At 36.1% G+C, this 19,890-nt stretch overlaps 1 protein-coding gene across 1 annotated transcript in view; it reads left to right on the top strand.

The window, feature by feature from the left end:
• Positions 1-19,890, top strand: part of ITGB8 (integrin subunit beta 8) — an 81,769-nt gene that overhangs the window by 36,858 nt on the left and 25,021 nt on the right. The window contains exons 4-6 of the mRNA XM_008068400.2: positions 11,482-11,728; positions 13,701-13,866; positions 14,453-14,611. Coding sequence (XP_008066591.1) covers positions 11,482-11,728; positions 13,701-13,866; positions 14,453-14,611 — 572 coding nt within the window. The remainder of the gene's footprint in view (positions 1-11,481; positions 11,729-13,700; positions 13,867-14,452; positions 14,612-19,890) is intronic.

A 19,890-nucleotide genomic window follows, 5' to 3' on the forward strand; every position in this document is an offset into this window, starting at 1 on the left:
CTGTTATTCACCCACATGATTCTTCAGGACCTGTTAAGCACCATACCACTGCCTCTTTCACACACATGTAACTCCTTTCTATTCCAGTTTTCTGACTCAAAAGAGTCTGGAAATACTTCCCAGTTTACTTGAATATGAGGGCGAGTTGTTAATGTCATCTTTACTGCAAATCTTTCTTCCAATATTTTAGATTCCTGCCTCTCCACTCCTCACTTTCCTTTAACAGAATTTTCAAAATAGGAGAATTGAAAAAAAAACCATTCTTTAATATTTGCAGATGAATAGGATTTATTTAATACAATGGAAAAATTAACTCAATAAACTTGAGGTCTTAATCTGTTCAACTGATATTAAAACAATACCATAGATTGGGTGATATAAATTACAGAAATGTATTTTTTCACAGTTACAGAGAATGGAAAGTTCAAGGTCAAGGTGCTAGGAAATTTGGTTCCTGGTGAGAACTTGGTTTTCTGTGTCCACACATGGCAAAGAGAGAGTAAGAGAGAGATAGGAAGACAGTAAAAGACAGAGAGAGGGAGAGAGAACACAAGATCTGCAGCATCTCTTCTAAAAGGGCACTAATCCTTTCATAAGGGCCCAGCTTCTCAATCTTACCTAAATCTAATTATCTCGCAGAGTCACCATCTCCGAATACTGTCACATGAGAAGTTAGGGCGCCAACATATGAATTTTGGAAGGACACAATTCAGTCTATAGCACTTAATATGTAAAATAATATTTTCCAAAGTCCATGGGATACTTTTAGAAGTTGATCATATTTGAGACTACAAAACTCAATTCCAAAAAGTAAAAACTGTTTTTATAGGTACCTATGAGCACAGTGCAATAACATTTTAAATTAGTACAAAAGGATAAACAAATATCACACAACTATGAGATTCAGAAAAGCCTCTCCTAATTAACTCTATCTCCAAGAATAAATTGAAGCTCTAATCATATACTAGCACACATTGAAATACATGGGATGCAACTAAAGCTGTTGTCGGGAAAAGTCAATGCTTTTGTAATTAAGAGAGAATGAATACAGATGAATTAAGCATCCCAACAAAGACATAGGAGCAACAAAAAAAGAAAAACAAGAGGAAGGAGTTCATAAATTTTAAAATTAATAAATTTAAGGAAATATAAATTAAGGAAATGCAAGATATAAATAAAAGATCAAAATTGGTATATAAATTCAAGAGCTGGTTCTCTACAAAGATCTATAAAGTCTAATAAATAGATAAGTTGTTGACAAATCTAACTAAGAAAAGAGAACAAAAAGCAAATGACCCAATTATCTAAACTGTAATCATAAAACATTGAGAAAGAAGATTTTAAGAAAATATTAAGCACAAAAATCTAAGTTAAAATGTAAAAAAATCTAGATAATGTAGATAATTTTCCAGGAAAATTATGTGTCTAAAATTGAACTAAGAAGAAGGAGAACCTTAAGAAACCTAAGAATATTAAGAAGTTTTAAAAGTTATAAATGTTTGCAATTATAAAAATTATAAACATCCCCCTTAATAAGAAAAGAAATACTCTCTAAAGCCATTAGGTTAAATACTTCATGAAAATAAATGTTTCGTGTTCATTCAAATATTGAGGGCATACCTTATCCCTAGCTGTAAAAACCCTTATATTGCTTTAAAGAATGCCAAGAAGCTACTCAATTATTGCAAGGTTAATATAATCCTACCATCAAAATTTTCATAAAAGTTTAGCACATTAAATTAATTGCATGTGATAATAAGAATAATATCACCAAGTATATAAGCTTAAACTAGAAAACCAAGAGTTGCTGATTTCTGGAACTGATGTATTTTTATGCTCTCAGTTTACCAAAAGATCATAAAATATATTATTTCCATAAAACTTGGTGCCCATTCCTAGCAAAACCAGATTTATTGAAGAATACTTTCTTAATATATGTTAAAATTCTCCTGGAAGATGTACATGAACACAATTAGATTTGAAAAATGAAATAAGAGTTATAAACATTTTGGAAAGATAATGCAAAATTGTCATTACCTATCTGCCTAGAACATCCAAGCAACTCAAACCAACTATTGAAAATTGTTTTTAACTTTGGCAGTTTGTTTTTTAAAGTATTCAAAAATCAATGAATTTCCCATGTAATATTACATACAATAAAGAAAAGATCAATTCATAAAAAGCAACCTAAAATGTAAACTGTCTAGGAATAATTTTTTTTTTTAGGATTTATTGTGCTACCTGAAAGAAGAGATGAATAGATGGAGGAGAACTGTATGTTCCTGAATAGGAAGATAACATTTTAACAGTGACAGTTCTCCATAAACATGTTCTATAAATATAACAAAATCCAAATGAATCCATAAAAGTAAGATAATCCCAATCTAATTCTAATGCAATTTTTTTTTAACAAATCTTCACTGAAACTCATTACACATGTATCTTTTTATATAATAGCAGATTTTCTAGGTCTAATGTATGTAAATATATTTAGGTTTTTAATGTATATCATCATATTATTCACAAGAAAAAATAATGTCCAGTTTGGCCTTTCATGAGTCAACAATGCCTATTCTCATTCTTTTAAATGTTTAAGGTTTGGTGAGTGTAACTAGTCCATTATCTAGTTTAGTTTTGCTTTTTCCTGCTACTAGAAAGTTTGACTATTTCTAAGCATTTAGAAACATTCAATTCAAAAGTTGGGAAACTTTTCAGTGGTGTAGACAAACGATGAGTAATGAGGCAAGAGAAAAATGGGATGGACTTGAGAGAGGTAGAATCCACAGGAGTTGGTGATTGATGGGTGGGGACTTCTGGCATCTGCCTCAAGCAACACGGTAAGATAGGGAACCTGCTTTCTATGAATAACATGGTGTTGGTTCAAACCGGGGTATCTTGAATTGAGGTAGAGGCTTATCTATGTGAGACTGAAGCTCAGGGGAAAGAGCTTACAGTTTAGAGAGACAGAGAAGCAGCAGACATCAACAGGAGATGGTAAGTGATGGCAGTAGGAATAAGATGGTGGGGTGTAGGAGAGTGAAAAGAGAAATTCTTGATTCCATGTCTGTCATTATGAGGTTTGATTTTACTGAATTTTCTACTACATTTGCATTTTATATGCAAATTAGCATACTTGTCTAATATGTGTCAGTCATCTTTTCAATGTAGCTGTGAGCTTCATACTGGCAGAACTATAGCTTATAATCCTCATCTATAGCAAATATCTATTAAATTAAATTGAAAATGGGTTCATCTTAAAAAATGAATTTTGTCATTAAAGACATACCAGCTTAGGAGCATAATATATAAAGATATATTTTGACCAACTCCAGATATATACATACCTGACTCCATGAAAAAGCCCTTTCCACTATAAGGTGGCTAAGAGTCAAGGGCTTGATAGACGGCATAACTAGTGTGAAATGCATCGGTCCCCTAATATTGACTTAGACTTATTTATTGATTATCACTTTCTTCTAATCTAATAAAAATTCATAACTTTCAAGATTTTTTTATTTTTTTATGAATGTATTTATTATAGCATATACTAACTAAACTTCTTAAAGAATATTAGTAGGACCATATTTTAATTGAATATTTTAATGAGATTGAAATAAAATGACATGTTCTTTTACTTTTCACTTATGCTGTATTGCTGGGCCATTTCTGGTAACATGAGACTCTTAATCCCAGGGTCGTGGGTTCATGCCTCATGTTGGGCCAGCCCAACATGGGCTGTTGTGGGGGGCCAGCCCCTGCAGATACTGGGGATCCCTGGTAGGAAAGATGGCGTCAGTGATTCTGTTAGGAGGGATAGATATTAAAAGAAAGAAAGATGAAGAGATAGAGAGAAAGAAAGAAAGGGGGGAAAAAGAAAGAGACTGGACTCTGTCTAGTGCAGAAACCATTTAATGGGACAAACCGTAAGCCTTTTATCCCAAATTTTCATGGGTTAAATAACAAGACTTTCACGTAAACACAAAGCCAGGTGGATGAGGGGCATCCCCCACCCACCGGGCATTTCCTTAAGCTTGAGGAAGGATAATCCTAATTAAATCACAAGACTTTTACATGAACACAAAGCTAGGTGGATGAGGGGTGTCCCCCACCCACCAGGTGTCTCCTCAATCATGAGGAAGGACGATCCCAAAATTATCTCACTGTTCCTTATGCTTGGTTAATGTTCCTCAAAAACAATACAACAATTTTAACATCATAATATTCTAATAATCAATAACCTTTAAAACTTATGCATACACAACACCTAATGACTAACTTAAATCATAATTCTTTTCTAGTCTACGCTAATTCTACCTACACTATAGAAACTCTTAATTATAGCTCAAACCAGTTCCTAAAGAATATGGCCCAGTCCAAAGTATGTGCTGGGACCTTAGGAATGCGGTTCAGCCCAAAGTTCATGCTGGGCCATTTCTGGTAACTCTAGATAATCATCTATACTATCTAAAGCTGAAAATAGCTCTCCGTATGTATATACTAATTCTACAAATATACTTTTAAATCTTAAAAAGAAGCTTGTACAGTATAGAAGGCTCCCAAATGTGACCTGAGTTTGAATTATATCTAATACCTAAGCCGAAACCGCAGTTCATGGGAAACAGGAACAATGAGTTTCTAGAGTTAGCCATGCCTGTCACAGTCACAACGCCGTCAGCTTAGGTCAGCAGAGTTCCTTTTGGCTAAGTGTGTTAAATAGAAAAAGGGAGAAGGGAATGGGGTCAACAGCTCTCGAACGCACCCTGGTGGTCTCGGGGTCCACAGCGCTCCCTGATCCCTAATGCTCAGTGGGCCTCCATGGCCGACTCCCAACACTATATTTCCTCTCATTTTTATCTATCAATCTTATGAAAAATAGCAGAAATAAGTTACTGATCCTAGTCGGTGTTCTCTAAGGAAGTCAAATCTTCAGGAAGTAAAGAAAGAGAAGAGAATTCTCTAATTCTAATTCAGAAACTGTACAATACAAATGAGAAGGGTTGGTTTAACCTATACTTCTCAAGCTTGAAACAATGTTTCAAACTTTATTCATTTAAATATGTACAAAAAAATCCTTTAATTTAGTGTAGATTCAGTATGATTTTTCAGATATGCCACACTCTTCCTTAATGTCAAAATTTAAAAAACAAAACCAAAAAATAGAGACTTTCATATTTTCCCTCAACCCCCTGCACACATCTCCCATTTTATTTCCCACAGAAATTCAGCAATGTACTAGAGTCTGTATCTTGCTGTGATAAACTAGTCCCATTTGGGGGACCAGTCTCCCTCTCCTACTGAGGTACAGTGAATTGAAATTGGCTTATCTTTCTTCCTCATAGTTTTCCATGCTTTCTTACCATTTAAATTTCATCTTATGCAGAACTTTTTAAAGTTGTCTTTTTTTTAGCATGTATTTCTTAGCATAGCATTTCTTATGTTTGTTGTAGCCAGTTCAACACAGTTGCTCACATCATTAGTCAAGTTGTTTAGACTCATTCTAACCACTTTTAATTCAGTGTATTCAAACCAATCACTGGCTCTAGGTAGATTGTCAACTCTCCTCCATGTCCTCTTTCTAATTCTGAGTCACAGACTCATTTCTTCCCTTTAAAGTTAATTAAGAAAATAAGATCTGAGTCTTTAGAATCTCAAAAGGCATGAGGATAAAACCTTCCTGGAGATAATGTAAGTGGTGGCAGGAACATTTGGGAGCCAGATGATACTCTTTTCCTCTTAGAGAAACTCTTTGCAAGCTCTACCTATACTATGGGAAAGAAGTTCTAGATAGTGGCTTCTTTCTGTGGTAAATATGTGGGCCTTTTGAAATGCTGTACCACAATGTGCTTCAAATATAATTTAGTTATAACACATTTATGAGTAACTATGCATGTGCCAAACACAGCCTCCAGAGATGAAGAAACAGTTTTTACCTTAATGTTACTTGGAATCAAGAAGTATTAATCATAATAATTACTGACATATAAGTATGTACTCTGTACTCAATATTATTGTAAATATTTCACATAAGATATCTCATTTAGTAGCTCTTAGCTGCTAAAAAAAGATAAAGATGCCCAGTCTAGAATCTCATAATTACATGGTAAATGCTATAATGTCAGTATGATCCAGTTGCCATGGAAGCATGGGGAGGGACACTTAGCCCAATCTAGGGAGGAGTAGATTACCGAGCAGTGTCTTGAAGTGGTAATTACATGAAGAAGAGGAGGCTAGGCCACCGCAGGCAGAGGAAAGAACACAAGCAGGGCAGAGGAGCATACATTTGTGGCATGTATGTGGGGAATTACAAGCAGTTGTGTTTTGCTAGAACAAAAGCTGTAGATAGAATCAAGGTTGTACTCTGTTGTGTTTAGCCACTTGGGCATTAGCCACCTGCTGGAGAGCTACTGACAAATTTTAAGCAGAGAGTGACATAGGCAATTTGGAGTTTTAAAAAGGTGGACTCAGTGGTGTAGATAATGAATGCAGGGAAATGAGACTGGACACATGAGGGGTTTATGGAAATGATCCAGGCAATAAACAAGAAGGGCTGGGGTGGATAGGAACATAACCTGATATCCTGACTTGTTAGAGGATCTCTTTGGAATTTTTAACTTAATGAATAATAAGTAAAAATAATAATAATAATAATAAAAAGGAACTGAACACAAAACTACTAGATTTCTAACTCCTAAACCATTAAATGGGTCAAAAGCAATGAATTTAAAGTTACAGTGTTCAAATTAACCTGCTTCTGCCTTATGTTAGAAATTCTATATCCAGAAAGGAAAAAAAGGGAGGAAATGTTATGGTCAGCCCCAAATGATAGTCAATTATAACTATTTTCCTCACAGTTGACATTAAACAATCATCACCCATGTTTAGTGGTAAATACTAGTGTTTAATGTAGGCAAAAGAACTAAAATTGGTGAGATAATACGATTTTAATTCCAGAAAAAAGGAATATTAAATAACTCTGCACCCAGAAGAGCTGGACAAGGTTTTAAAGATATTCACATAAACACACAATGACATAGACTCTTTATATTTACTGATACTCCAAAAATAGAAAAATGTTGAAAAGAATGAAGTATGGTAAAAAAGTACATGAACAAGGAAACAACTGAGGCATGACCAAAATCTCATTTCCCATTGTAGAAAATTACTTAGGCTACTCTCTGAGCCTGGTAGAGAAAGACACAAGAAGTGTGAATAAACTGCTGCTTATCTTCAATACTCCAAACCTTAAAAGTGACAAAAGCAGCTGTAATCAGCCCAATGTGAAATAAAAAAGACATGTTGACTTACATATTCTATTAACATTCAATAAAAATATTAACTCGTGATATCTTACAGTGGAAAATATTGGGAGAGTACACTCCATGTCAGGTACTCTCAGTTGAATATAACTGTTTAATATCTGATAGTTGGAATAGTCCAGATAGTTTTAAGGTGATAATTGAAGGTTATTGAACATGGGTCACGAAAAATTAATAAAGTTCTTTAGATAAAATTGCTTTGTAAATTGTATATTATCCCTGAGGAAGAGTCAGTATGGAAGGAGGGTTATTCTAGGGAGGCTCATTCTAGAGGGAGGGGGGAACAAGAGTGAGGAGCAATTGTTTCATTCCCCTCCCCTGCCCTCCAGCATTCCTGGGATCTTCCTTTTGAACCCTGAAAATAGCCATTATACACTTGATGAACCTGAGAGTGCTGTTCCCTTCAGAGCAGAGTTCAGTGACCTCTTGGGATAGTTCTACTGTCATTTTCAGGTAGCCACATCCCCATGCCAACTTCAGTTTCCTTGGTAATAATTTTGGGACCACTGGTGGGAAGTGAAGATTCACCCTGAGACCCTAAAATGGGTCACAGCACTTCATTAATTAAATAATTTCTAAGGTCACTCTAAGCCCATGATTCATGCCCTATTCCCTTTCTCATCTCAAATTAGGCCCGGGCGCCTTGTTCAAAATAACTTCAGAGTGATTCAACAGTGAGATTACATGAAAACTTTAAGTGGAGGTTTTAACTGGGGACATGGTATCCTCAAGGCTGATACCTAGGAAACTTGCCTCCAAGAGAAGCTTTCTCGCTTATGTATAATTGTACAATCCAAAGCCAACTTGAGAGCATATTATGGGGAACATCTCAAACTTATGGGCTAGACATCATAATCCAAGCTTGATTCCTTCCGTTTCCTCCTTATCAAGCAGAGTAGGGTTTGGGATTAGTTTATCTGAAGCTACCTACCTTGAATTGCCTGCTTCAAGTTAGACCCTCACAGGAAGTTGAGTCCTTGCAGTATAAAAGTGGTGATTCTTGTACTCTACAACAGTGACTAAAAGTCCTCTGTATAGAAAAATTCTCTTTTCTGTTTTATTGAAAAGTTTTCTACTGAGGCCTCAGCCCACAATAAGGTCTTCATCTGGCACCAAGACCAGCATCTATGCAATCCAAAATCAAGACAGGCACAGTGGCTCATGTCTGTAATCCCAGCATTTTGGAAGACTAAGACAGGAGGATAACTTGAACCCAGGAGTTCGAGTTCATTGTGAGCAACATAGCGAGAATTCGTCTCTACAAAAAAAGAAGAATCAAGAAATTAGCCACGAGTGGTAGCATGTAGTCTCAGTTACTCCCGAGGGTGAGGGAGGAGAGACACTTGAGCTCAGGAGGTGGAGGCTGTGGTGAGCCATGATCGTGCCACTGCACTCCAGAATGGGTGACAGAGTGAGACCTTGACTCAAAAAATGAAATAAAATAAAAATAAAATAAATCAAGCCACAGCAGCCTAGACCTTCAAACACTGACCACTCAGTGAGACTTTCTCACAACTCTTTTCTTTGCTGAGGCCATAATTTGCTTACAGGCTACGAGCAGCTGGTGTCAGCTGAGGGCCCGTGTGTGGCTGGCATTTGGTTGGAGCACCCTGAATAGCTTAAGACCCCAAGGCCTGAGACTTTGCTGATGCCACACAGGCTTTGCTGAGGTCACCAACCCCTACTTTTGCAGCAGCCCTTGCACAATACACCGAATAGCTGGTACATCTAGCAAGGCCTCTATGAAAACAGACAGCTATTCATTTTTAGACAGAGCCACCATAAACTGCAATGATTCATCAAGATAAAAATACCATGATGCCATGTTATTGGTGCCTAAGACTTTCAGCAATATGCCCAAGTCATCAGTTAAATAGATAACGACACAATTTGTGAACAACCTTTTTTAAAAAATCTACAAAGATATCAATATTTTTCATCAACAGTTCACCTCATGAGTTTTGAACCTTTGAGCCTGAGTAAAAAAAAAAAAATTGACCCACACACAAAGATTCAAGCCCCTGCACACAAACTCCCCAGTTGTGTTGCATTTCTTTTCTTTCTTTCTTTTTTTTAAATTAAGTCAGGGTCTCACTCTGTTGCCTAGGCTGGAGTGTGCAGTGGCATAAGCACAGCTCACTGTAATCTTGTTCTCCTGGGATCAGGAGATCCTCCCGCCTCAGCCTCCCAAGTTGTTAGGACTACTGGTGCATGTCACCATGCTAAGCTTATTTTTTAAAATTATTTTGTGGCTCAAACTGGTCTCAAACTCCTAGGCTTAAGCAGTTTTCTTACCTCAGCCTTCCACAGTGCTGAGATTACGTGTGTGAGCTACCACACCCAGCCTGCATTTCTAGTTCTTGTCTATCTGGCCCTGTGTACCAGTTTCTAACATTCTTCTGAATGTAATTTCTCTACTCAAATTGAAGAACACTGCCACAGGGCAGTGTCACCAGAGGTCCCAAAGCACAGCAGAATACAATATATGCTCACCAGAGATCCCAAAGCACAGCAGAATACAATATAGGCTCTCTGGAGGCAGCCCAGCTCCTAAAAGGAAGGGGTGAGCTGAGCTACACACGCCCAGCTTCTCTTCCAAACTTGGCCAAAAAACTAGGAGCGTGACAAGGAAGAACTTCCCTACACATAAAGGCAAATTAGGAATTAGTTTGCCCTTTTCTCTCTTAATTTTTATTATATGCCAGTAAAACTTTATCATTTTGAATTTGTAGATAATTTGGTTGAAAAACATCTTATTTGTGAAATAATTTAAAGGAAAATATGTTATTTTAAGCTCATTAATACTGAAAATATAATTTTATAAATTAGGGAATTTTTAAAATAAGTAAATCAAGCTACCAATTATGTATACAGATTGGTGTTTATTTAAAAACCCATTTCCCACCTCCCCCCAATGTATTCTCCATGGACAAATAAATAATGACTTACAAAGCATTTGGTTAATTGTTTAAAGTATAAAATTCACAACTTATAAATTGCCTGCACTGATGTAGATGACTTTTCATCATATACTTAAAAAGTAGACCTACCAACTCTGTAGAGGGCTAGCGAGCTAACCTAAGTCCTTGTACCACGTAATAATGTGACAGAGACCTAAATCAAACTGTAGTCCAGTTAGTTGTCCTTGAGGGGCTCCTGACATTTGTTCTTGTGATGACCCAGGCCAGGTGCTTCACCTCTGTGACCCTCTTCAACATATGATTGTTGAATATCCACTGTGTTCTAGAGAAACACTATCCCCTACATCATCCAGGTCCTCCATGTGGCCCTCCGTGTGGCACCATTCTTTAGCTCATTTGCCTCCTTCTCTCAGCTATCTGAGGGGAAGAGCCTTATCAACTAATTCATGACGAGGTACTAATTATTTTGAATAGCTTGATGTATTACCTAGTACCAGAGTTTTTCCATCTTTTATGTAAATACACCTTAACCTAAAACAATGAATTTGCAACTGTATCTAGTAAGAGATCATTTTTTAAGAGACACCTTTCTGGTTTTTCTCAAGTCATTCCACAAGGACCACCACCTTTCTTGAAACAGAATGTTCTTTACTGGCTTGAGCTATGCTTTTCTAGCTACTAAAGTCTATGTACATTCATATGATGATGGCTTGCAACACATATTTATATATATTTGAGTTGGAGTCTCACTCTGGCACCCAGGCTGACATGCAATGGAATTTTTATGGCTCACCACAGCCTGGACATCCTGGGCTCAGGACTAAAAGTGTGTGCCACCATGCCCAGGAAATTTTATTTTTATTTGTGTAGAGATGAGGTCTTGCTATGTTGTCTAGGCTGGTCTTGAACTTCTGGGCTCAAGCAATCCTCCCACCTTGGCCTCCCAAAGGACTGGGATTACAGACATGAGCCACTGAACCCAACCTATAATGTTTATATTGCGCTGCTCGGCTAACTCTATTCAGCCTGTAGAACTGTGAAAAATTCATTATAGAATTTGGAAACCAATATTTGGGTAATATTTTAAATTCCCTTATAATTATATCAGAGTATTTCAAATTGTGTTTATTATGTGCAAATTTGTGGTAACTGTACTAGATACTAAAATGTGAGTGATTTATTGACCACTTATACTGAAATGTTTAAGATGAAGACTACGTAATGTTTTTCTTTCTTTGAACTAGGAGCTGAAGCTAATTTTATATTGAAAATTCATCCTCTGAAGAAATATCCTGTAGATCTTTATTATCTGGTTGATGTCTCAGCATCAATGCACAATAATATAGAAAAATTAAATTCCGTTGGAAATGATTTATCTAGAAAAATGGCATTTTTCTCCCGTGACTTCCGCCTTGGATTCGGCTCATATGTTGATAAAACCGTTTCACCATATATTAGCATCCACCCTGAGAGGATTCATAATCAATGCAGGTATCTAGCATTTTATGTGGGTGATACTAAGTGCATTTTTGGCTTATAAAATTCTACTTTGTTTTATATAAGAGGTCACCAATGTTTTTATTTTGTCTTATAAAATACAAAAAATATTTGGACAGGAGTCTTGTGTCTAACTTCTGAAATTACCTGTAGATTAGGCTTTTCAGTTTATATTTCTTCAAATATTTATTCAGTTTTTAATCACAAAAAACCCTGCCTGATCTTAGTAATTTTGGATTAACCTCCAGTAATTATACTCCCATGTATACAAATGCCACTTTGGAAATTCTGTATTTCTTTTTTCCAATTGCTCCGAATTTGTTAAGGTTTGACATGTGTTAAAGTATTTATTTTGCCAATGCTTCATCTATCTTTCCATTACTGTATAGTGACTGTGTATAATTATGTTATGTACAATGTGAATACAAAAAAAGCTCAACTATCACATGGAAAGTGGGTTGAAAATGAGAATCTGACTGCTTAGAAAGAACCTTTTTTAATTGCCATTTTGGAATTCAGATTCTAAATAGCACATGCCCTACCATGAAAGAAGAACTCATCTTAAAATTACAAGTTTCTCATACAATATTGCTGTTAGCCTGCTGAATTTTCATAGAAATAAATCTGCATAGTTCTTTTTTCATAATATATATATATATATATATATATATATATATATATTTTGAGTTGGAGTCTCACTCTGTCGCCCAGACTGGAGTGCAGTGGCCGCTCCCGGCCACCGCAGCCTTGACCTGCTGGACTCCGGCGATCCTTCCGCCTCAGCCTTCCAAGTAGCCGGAATTACAGGCATGCGCTACCACGCCTGGCTGATTTTTTGATTTATTGTAGAGATGAGGTCTCGCTGCCCAGGCGGGTCTCGAACCCACGGGCTCAGGCAATCCACTCACCTCAGCCTCCCAAAGGCGCGGGATTACAGGCTGAGCCACCGAGCCCGGCTTCCATAAAATATTTTATTTTAATATTTTCCTACCTTCACAAATTGTTCGGATCACCTTACATTACACTTTCAAGTCTACCAAAACAACTCTGTTATCTGCTGTACCAGAACAGGACTGACGTATCTCCTAATGGTGTTTCATGAGCCTTCTTGAAGGTGAATTCACCGAGGAATGTGTCTCTCTTTTTGGGATATCATGGAATTCTCAAAATAATTTTAATAAATTTTGATTGTTCTCCAAGAACTCCACACCAAGCATCACTTAAAGAATGAGTGCAACTTTAAAAAATCAAACAATAGTATGATATTTCAACTAAATTCCCAAAATTATTTCCTCAAAAGTGTTTCTCAGTTGTTCCATGGTATATTGTGATAAGAAATAAATGCAAATTTTTATATTCCCCTTATAAAGTCATAGTGTATTAGTATATTAAAAGACCTGTGTTGTCCTGTGTTAAAGAAACATAATTCATCATCTGTATTTATTTGAACACCAAAAATTTTTTTTTTAAGTTGAGGGTCTCACTGTCACCCAGGCTGGAGTGCAGTGGCATGATCACAGCCTAGAACTCCTGGGGTCAGGAGATTCTCACGCTGGAACTATAGGCATGTGCCACCATACCCAGCTAATTTTTTAATTTATTTTGTAGAGATAAGGACTCACTATGTGGTGTAGGCTAGTCTCGTACTCCTGGGCTCAAGCAGTCCTCCCACTTCAGCCTCCCAAAGCGCTGGGATTACGTGTGTGAGCCCCCACACCTGGTCTGAACACCTAATATTTATAGTCCTATTTTCCAATTGCAAGGAAATAGTCACCAATAGTGAACTTCCCTCTAATTTTATAAGTACAGATCTTTGTCTTATACAATTTCCCTGGACAAAAAAAACAAAAACACGTATTTTCTTTTTATACAACTACACAGTTTTACAGTTAGTAGTATTCTGGAACTTTTAAGGAAGCATAGCAACATAGACTTTGCATTTTGCATTTCTTCTTTTCCCATATAGTGACTACAATTTAGACTGTATGCCTCCTCATGGGTACATTCACGTGCTGTCTTTGACGGAAAACATCACTGAGTTTGAAAAAGCAGTTCACAGACAGAAGATCTCTGGAAACATTGATACACCAGAAGGAGGTTTTGATGCCATGCTTCAGGCAGCTGTCTGTGAGGTAAGAGGTTTCACATGATGGACTGTTTGCTCCGATGCAAACTCTCCAAGAATCTAGAATTTTCATCTTCTCTGCTTATGGAGTGAAAATACACTATAGAATATATGTTTTCCAGTCTCTTACTCCTCACCAGGGTTACTCATTTTGGTATATGTTTGACACAAAGGAGCTTAATTGGGAAAAGGGGTATAAGCAGGAAAAGACAAAAAGGAAAGGATACCTTATGCACGGGAAAATCCTTTCCCAAGGGGCTGCTCTTTCGTGCACCACACTTCATGAAAGAACTAGAAGTAAATGCTTGTCCTACTCACTTCAGGTTTTTGTCCTACTTTGTAACCTGTCTTATTCTGCCTCCGGTGGAACAAACACTAACAGTCTCTAGCCAGGAACTAGTATGGTCAAATGACTGAGAAATTGGAGAATATACAAATAAAAGTCAATGCTGTTTATGAAGCAGCATTGTACTTACACGCATCCTTCTCGCCTGACTTAATGTTCGTCAGCTCAAAAGTAACATTTACTTGAGTAAAGACCACAGTACACATCTATGTTATTGTGCAAAGTCTAATTGCATGTTTATTTTAAGAGTCATATTGGATGGCGAAAAGAAGCTAAAAGACTGCTGCTGGTGATGACAGATCAGACATCTCATCTTGCTCTTGATAGCAAATTGGCAGGCATTGTGGTTCCCAATGACGGAAACTGCCATCTGAAAAACAATGTCTACGTCAAATCAACAACCATGGTAACGTAGCCCCTTGGTAGCTCTGGCTCTTTTGGTTAAAGTGTAAAAGCTTAAATTGGTAATCCAGCTGTTCTTGTACCAAGAAATTACCTAACAAAGCAAGATACAGAAATAAGATAAGCTATGCAAGAGAATTTATGGAACAATGTAATCTATAAATGCTGATCAATAAGACATATGACTAAAATACTTGGACATCTTCTAGTAGCTGACTCTTTCATGAACTACAAAGCACAGCATAATTTTTGAAAATAAAGATGATACAAGAACTTACTTTTTATGTAATTAAAGGACTTTGAGAGGGGAAAAGGCACATCTCTGCTTTATTCAAATAGGCTAGTTCCACAGGGTTCTACGACCTCAATATAGTCTACAAACATATTAAGTTGTGGTGAGAAAAGTGTATTTGACCTGAGGAAACTTAACAGTACAATAGGTAGAAACTAAATAGGAGCCAGGAAAAAAAAGAGTGAAACAAAGCAGGCTTTCTCTACTTTGTACCCTACTTCTTCTCTCTGCAGCTTATCTATATTCAGAGCTTTCTTTCTTTCTTTTCTTCCTTCCTTCCTTCCTTCCTTCCTTCCTTCCTTCCTTCCTTCCTTCCTTCCTTCCTTCCTTCCTTCCTTCCTTCCTTCCTTTCTTTCGTTGGAGTCTCACTCTGTCACCCAGACTGGAGTGCAGTGGCCACTCCCGGCCACTGCAGCCTCGACCTGCTGGGCTCTGGAGATCCTTCCGCCTCAGCCTTCCAAGTGCTGGAACTACAGGCGCGGGCTACCACGCCTGGCTGATTTTTTATTTTTATTGTAGAGATGAGGTCTCACCAAATTGCCCAGGTGGGTCTCAAGCCTGCGGGCTCAGACAATCCACTCACCTCAGTCTCCCAAAGCGCTGGGCAGAGCTTATTTTTAAATCAGTTGATAGCTGGAGTGCTTCCTGAGAGTCAGTGTAAACTCTGAATCATACATTAAATACAATAATCTGAAAACACATCTTCCCTGACATTAACTAATTCTAGTTGTGAAAAAAACAACAACCCATAGCATCATTTCTTTCTATCGTAGACACCTACTTATATATTCTTGCAAATGTTAAAACAGAAGCGCACAAACTTTCTCAGTTTATGGAACCCTAGTGTCTCAGTAATTTTTTTTCCCATGGCACTCCTAGGCTAGAAGAAATAACTAACATTTCTGTTTATTGAGTAAAGAACCAAACAACTTAACTGTTTAAGCCCTAACAACTTAGTAGCCAGTCAAAAAAAATGTAAATGAATCAAATATAGAGATTTTTTTATCAGTGTTAGTAAATAACTTATTAATGGAGCTTAACTAAATCTTATAAGTAGATTGGACATTGCCACCTAATTTTCTGTTCCATGCTGATTTTCAAGTTGACCAGCTTGACAAAATATGATGTCATTTAAAAGAATAGAACCAAATGTAGTTAAAACTGTGAACTACCTCCAACTAGTAGTTCATGGTACCTTGACTTATGCTGAGGGCCACTGTGTTTCCCATGAAAATTTAAACTATCTCATGACACCCTTGGAAGTGTATTGCAATGCTCTAAGGCACCTCATGGGAAGCACATTTGTTATAAACATATAAATTATAAATTATGCTGAAATTTGTGTGATTCCTACTTGTAAATTTAAATAGATCACCAAATAATTTAGAACATCCTACCAGACTTTTGGAAAGTGTAGAAGGACAATTATATTACTATATAAAACAAGTTCAAACCTTGACTAGTTTAGTTTTTTGAAAGTCATCTCAAAATGTAAAGCTTTTAGAAGGTAACTAGAGATTGAATTTAAACCTTCTAGATTTGGAGTTATTCCAATAGTGTCTTTTTGTTTAATTCTTTTCTATGTAGTTTCATTTCACTTTAGCAGACCCACCTACTTCTCCTTAGTCATTTCTTATCTATCCTTCCTTGAATTAACCTCTTTTGATCAGAGGTAGAGTTCTGATTTATTTATTGAGAAGTAGAGGAGGATACCAGAGGAACTATTTTATTTTGAGACAAAGAGAATCTTTTTATTTTTTTAAGAAGAAATAACAGTGACTTTATTCTCAAATTTCATTATTCTTTTGAAGCTTTGCCAAAGTCACTGAAGTCATCTCTCCATAATTGTATTTGAAAGGATGCTGTTGCTCATTTAGGGAGGATTCATTAGTCAAAGAAATGCTGTCGTAAGTTTAGATATATCCCATATCATAGAACCTTATGGAAATAAATTATGGTCCCAATGGAATTTTAGACAGTGCTTGTGTTCTTATGACATTAGGAAATTGGATAATATATCAAGGACTTCTTTTACCTTCTTGGTTATTGTTTCATGTCTTTAAAGGAATGACCCTTCCACATCTTCCTGCTATAGTATGTTGAGTATTCCAAGAAGTAGTGTATTAGTTAATATCTTAGAAAAGTACTTTTATTTCAATAACCCTAAGTCTGTGTTTTAAGTGATCCTCCTTCTAAAAATTATCATTCTGTTTATTTCTAGGGACACTGATTTATAAAATAAAATTTTTAAAAAGCTGAAGCATTTTGATTGCTCCCTTGGCTATGCATTTATACCTACAAGATGTGTTGCTATTTCAGAACCTTCTATAACTACCTTGACCTTGACTCTAATCATATATATCTGCTAATTTTCAAATGACCTCCATCCTCTTCTGTTCAGCTATTATGGAGGAATTTTAAAGTAATCAAATACTTTGCTTCCTGGTTCTGTCTCCAGCAACCAATACAAGTCATGTTGAATGGTATCTGAGCTTCTTGGTTCAAGACTGCTTCTTTTACTTATAGAAGGAAATAGTTTATAAAAGACCTTTTATATGTCTAAATTACATGGGACAGAGTTCTATTGCTTGCACACATAGCTATTTCCTGAAGGTCAATGTGAACATCAGACTAATAACAACTATCATTTTTTTTAGTATGTATTATCTAAAAGCACCATAGCAAATATTTTTCATAGAGTACCAAATTTATCTTTACAACATCTTTCTAGGATAATCATAATTACCCTCTTATTACAAACAGAAGGACTGAAGGTCAGAAAAGTTAAGTTAGTTGCTTGAGGACAAATGCCTAAAAAAATTAATAAATTGCACAGCTGCACACAATCCATCTCAGTCTTATATTAAAATCTGCATTCCTAACTACTTTGCCACAGTGTGTAAACTGAAAACTCGAAGAAATAGAGAAATGATGTTCTTGTTGTCATTTCCACTCTAACTTTCTGATGTCAGTTGTACTTATAAGTAGAAGCCAGATGATTTGATCTACATAAATTCCAAAACAGGCAACCTCTTTGAGTACCCTCCCACTGTGGGAGCTTTTCTGTCCTCTCAATAAATCCTGCTTTCAAAAAAAATTTCCAAAACATGATATAATCTAAAATTATTTATATTTACATATTGTTCATATTTGTATATGGTTGTAACAAAGGATGTTACACTACTGAATAAATTTCATTTTCCACTGTTTTTTTTTCCTTCAAGAATATGTGCCAGCATTAGAAAAAATTGAGTAGCAATATAGTTCTATAATTTACCAAGTAAATATGACAATTAAAATTGAGGCATTCTTTCTAAAACAAAAACTTGTTAATGGTGTAGAAGACAGGTTATTAATACTGAGGGTCTGGAATTTCACCCATCTCCCCACCCAACTCCTCCGGGACTAGTTCCACCCTCAATGAGAGCCCTCCCAGTAATCGTCACTCCACCCTTGGTGGAAGCCAAGAATAGCACCAAGATCTCCAGTAACAATGAAAGGAGCAAGAATGTGGAGGTCATCCAATGAACCTTATCAATGGGATTTTCAGATGATGTTGTGACTCACAGTCCTGAATAGATTCAAATAGGCAAGATCCTCCCACACTCTTGTTGTATGTGCTAGTATATACAATATATTATCCAGTATTGACACATCTAGGCTTGGTGTTCTTCCACGCAGTCTTTTATATGCCTCATCACATGATGGCCAGTGATTATTCATACCTTCTATCAAATAATTCCTCAAAATTCCTTTAACACTGGCTCCATAGTTCATTCCTTTTCCTGAAGCCTCATTTGGTTAAACTAGCTGCCAAATAGATCAGCATCTCAGAGTATTGAGCCAGAATTGTAGAAAGCATATGGGACATTACTGAAGAATTTTGCTTCAGTAAAAATAATCAGCACCATGCCTCTTCTCATGCAACTTTAACATGCACTTGACTTTTAGTATGCAATTCAGAAAGTTTTTTTTAACCATGAATTTCAACTACTTAGAATTATATTCAATTTTTTTCAGAACTGCAGATGAAGAAAAAGAACTTAAAATACTTTACTAACTTAATCAATAGCTTTGCTATTTAAGTTAATTAGCAAAGTTTCATAATGTTAGTACATTTATTTTAGGGCTCCATATTTTTTTCTCAAAGGGATATTTCTGACACTTTCAATGTCTGGAAGACATTTATAACTAATGTTGATAGCAGACTGAATTCCATTTAGGGAGATAATTGTAATCTGCTAGTAAAAAGATTAGTTACTTTTTTTTTCTGTTCTGTGAGTGAGAAATAGCCTTTTCAACTTTAGGATGTGTTAAATGTCTCTCTCTTTTTGCTCCCCAGATTTCTTTGCCTCAGACACATATTAATAAAAATGCCCATTCTTTGAACACTTATTTTGTGCCAGACATGAATGCAACTAAAAAGTTTTAAGTCCATGTGCAACTTAAAAATAATATTATAACATCTTATGGGGATTTTAAAAACTATAAAAATGCCTTATATCAGCTTACTGCTTGCTGAACAATCTGCTTTAAATTGTAAAAACTGTGAGAATATTTCAACAGTAATTTTATGAGACCTAATTTGAATGTTTCTCATGTTCTCAGAAAAGTGACCAGGAAATGATCTCTGCAAAAAATACTTAGTTGGAATTTTTTAAAATTGAAAGCAAAAGTCACACGTGGAAATCACCTGTGCCAGGTCAGAGTGGCCTGGCTCTGCTGGGTAGTGCCTCTGAATGGGATAAAGTGATGGTTTGCAAAAGTGACACAATACAATTCAAATCTGATGAAAAAATATTTATGGAATGGAATGTTCTAATTAAATTAGGTGTTCTGGTTGAATGATATTTCAGCAGAAAGCTTTTTGTTGCTATTCTCAGTAAAGAAGTTTATGAAAATTATCAGTCCATACCCTCCTTCAGTTAAATAAAGTATCATGATTACAAATGACACGTTTGGCAAGGGTCACAAACTCAAACACCTCTGGA

This window comes from Carlito syrichta, unplaced genomic scaffold (assembly GCF_000164805.1).
Source record: "Carlito syrichta isolate Samal-C Ts95f unplaced genomic scaffold, Tarsius_syrichta-2.0.1 Scaffold310671, whole genome shotgun sequence".
In the NCBI taxonomy this organism is placed as follows: domain Eukaryota; kingdom Metazoa; phylum Chordata; class Mammalia; order Primates; family Tarsiidae; genus Carlito; species Carlito syrichta.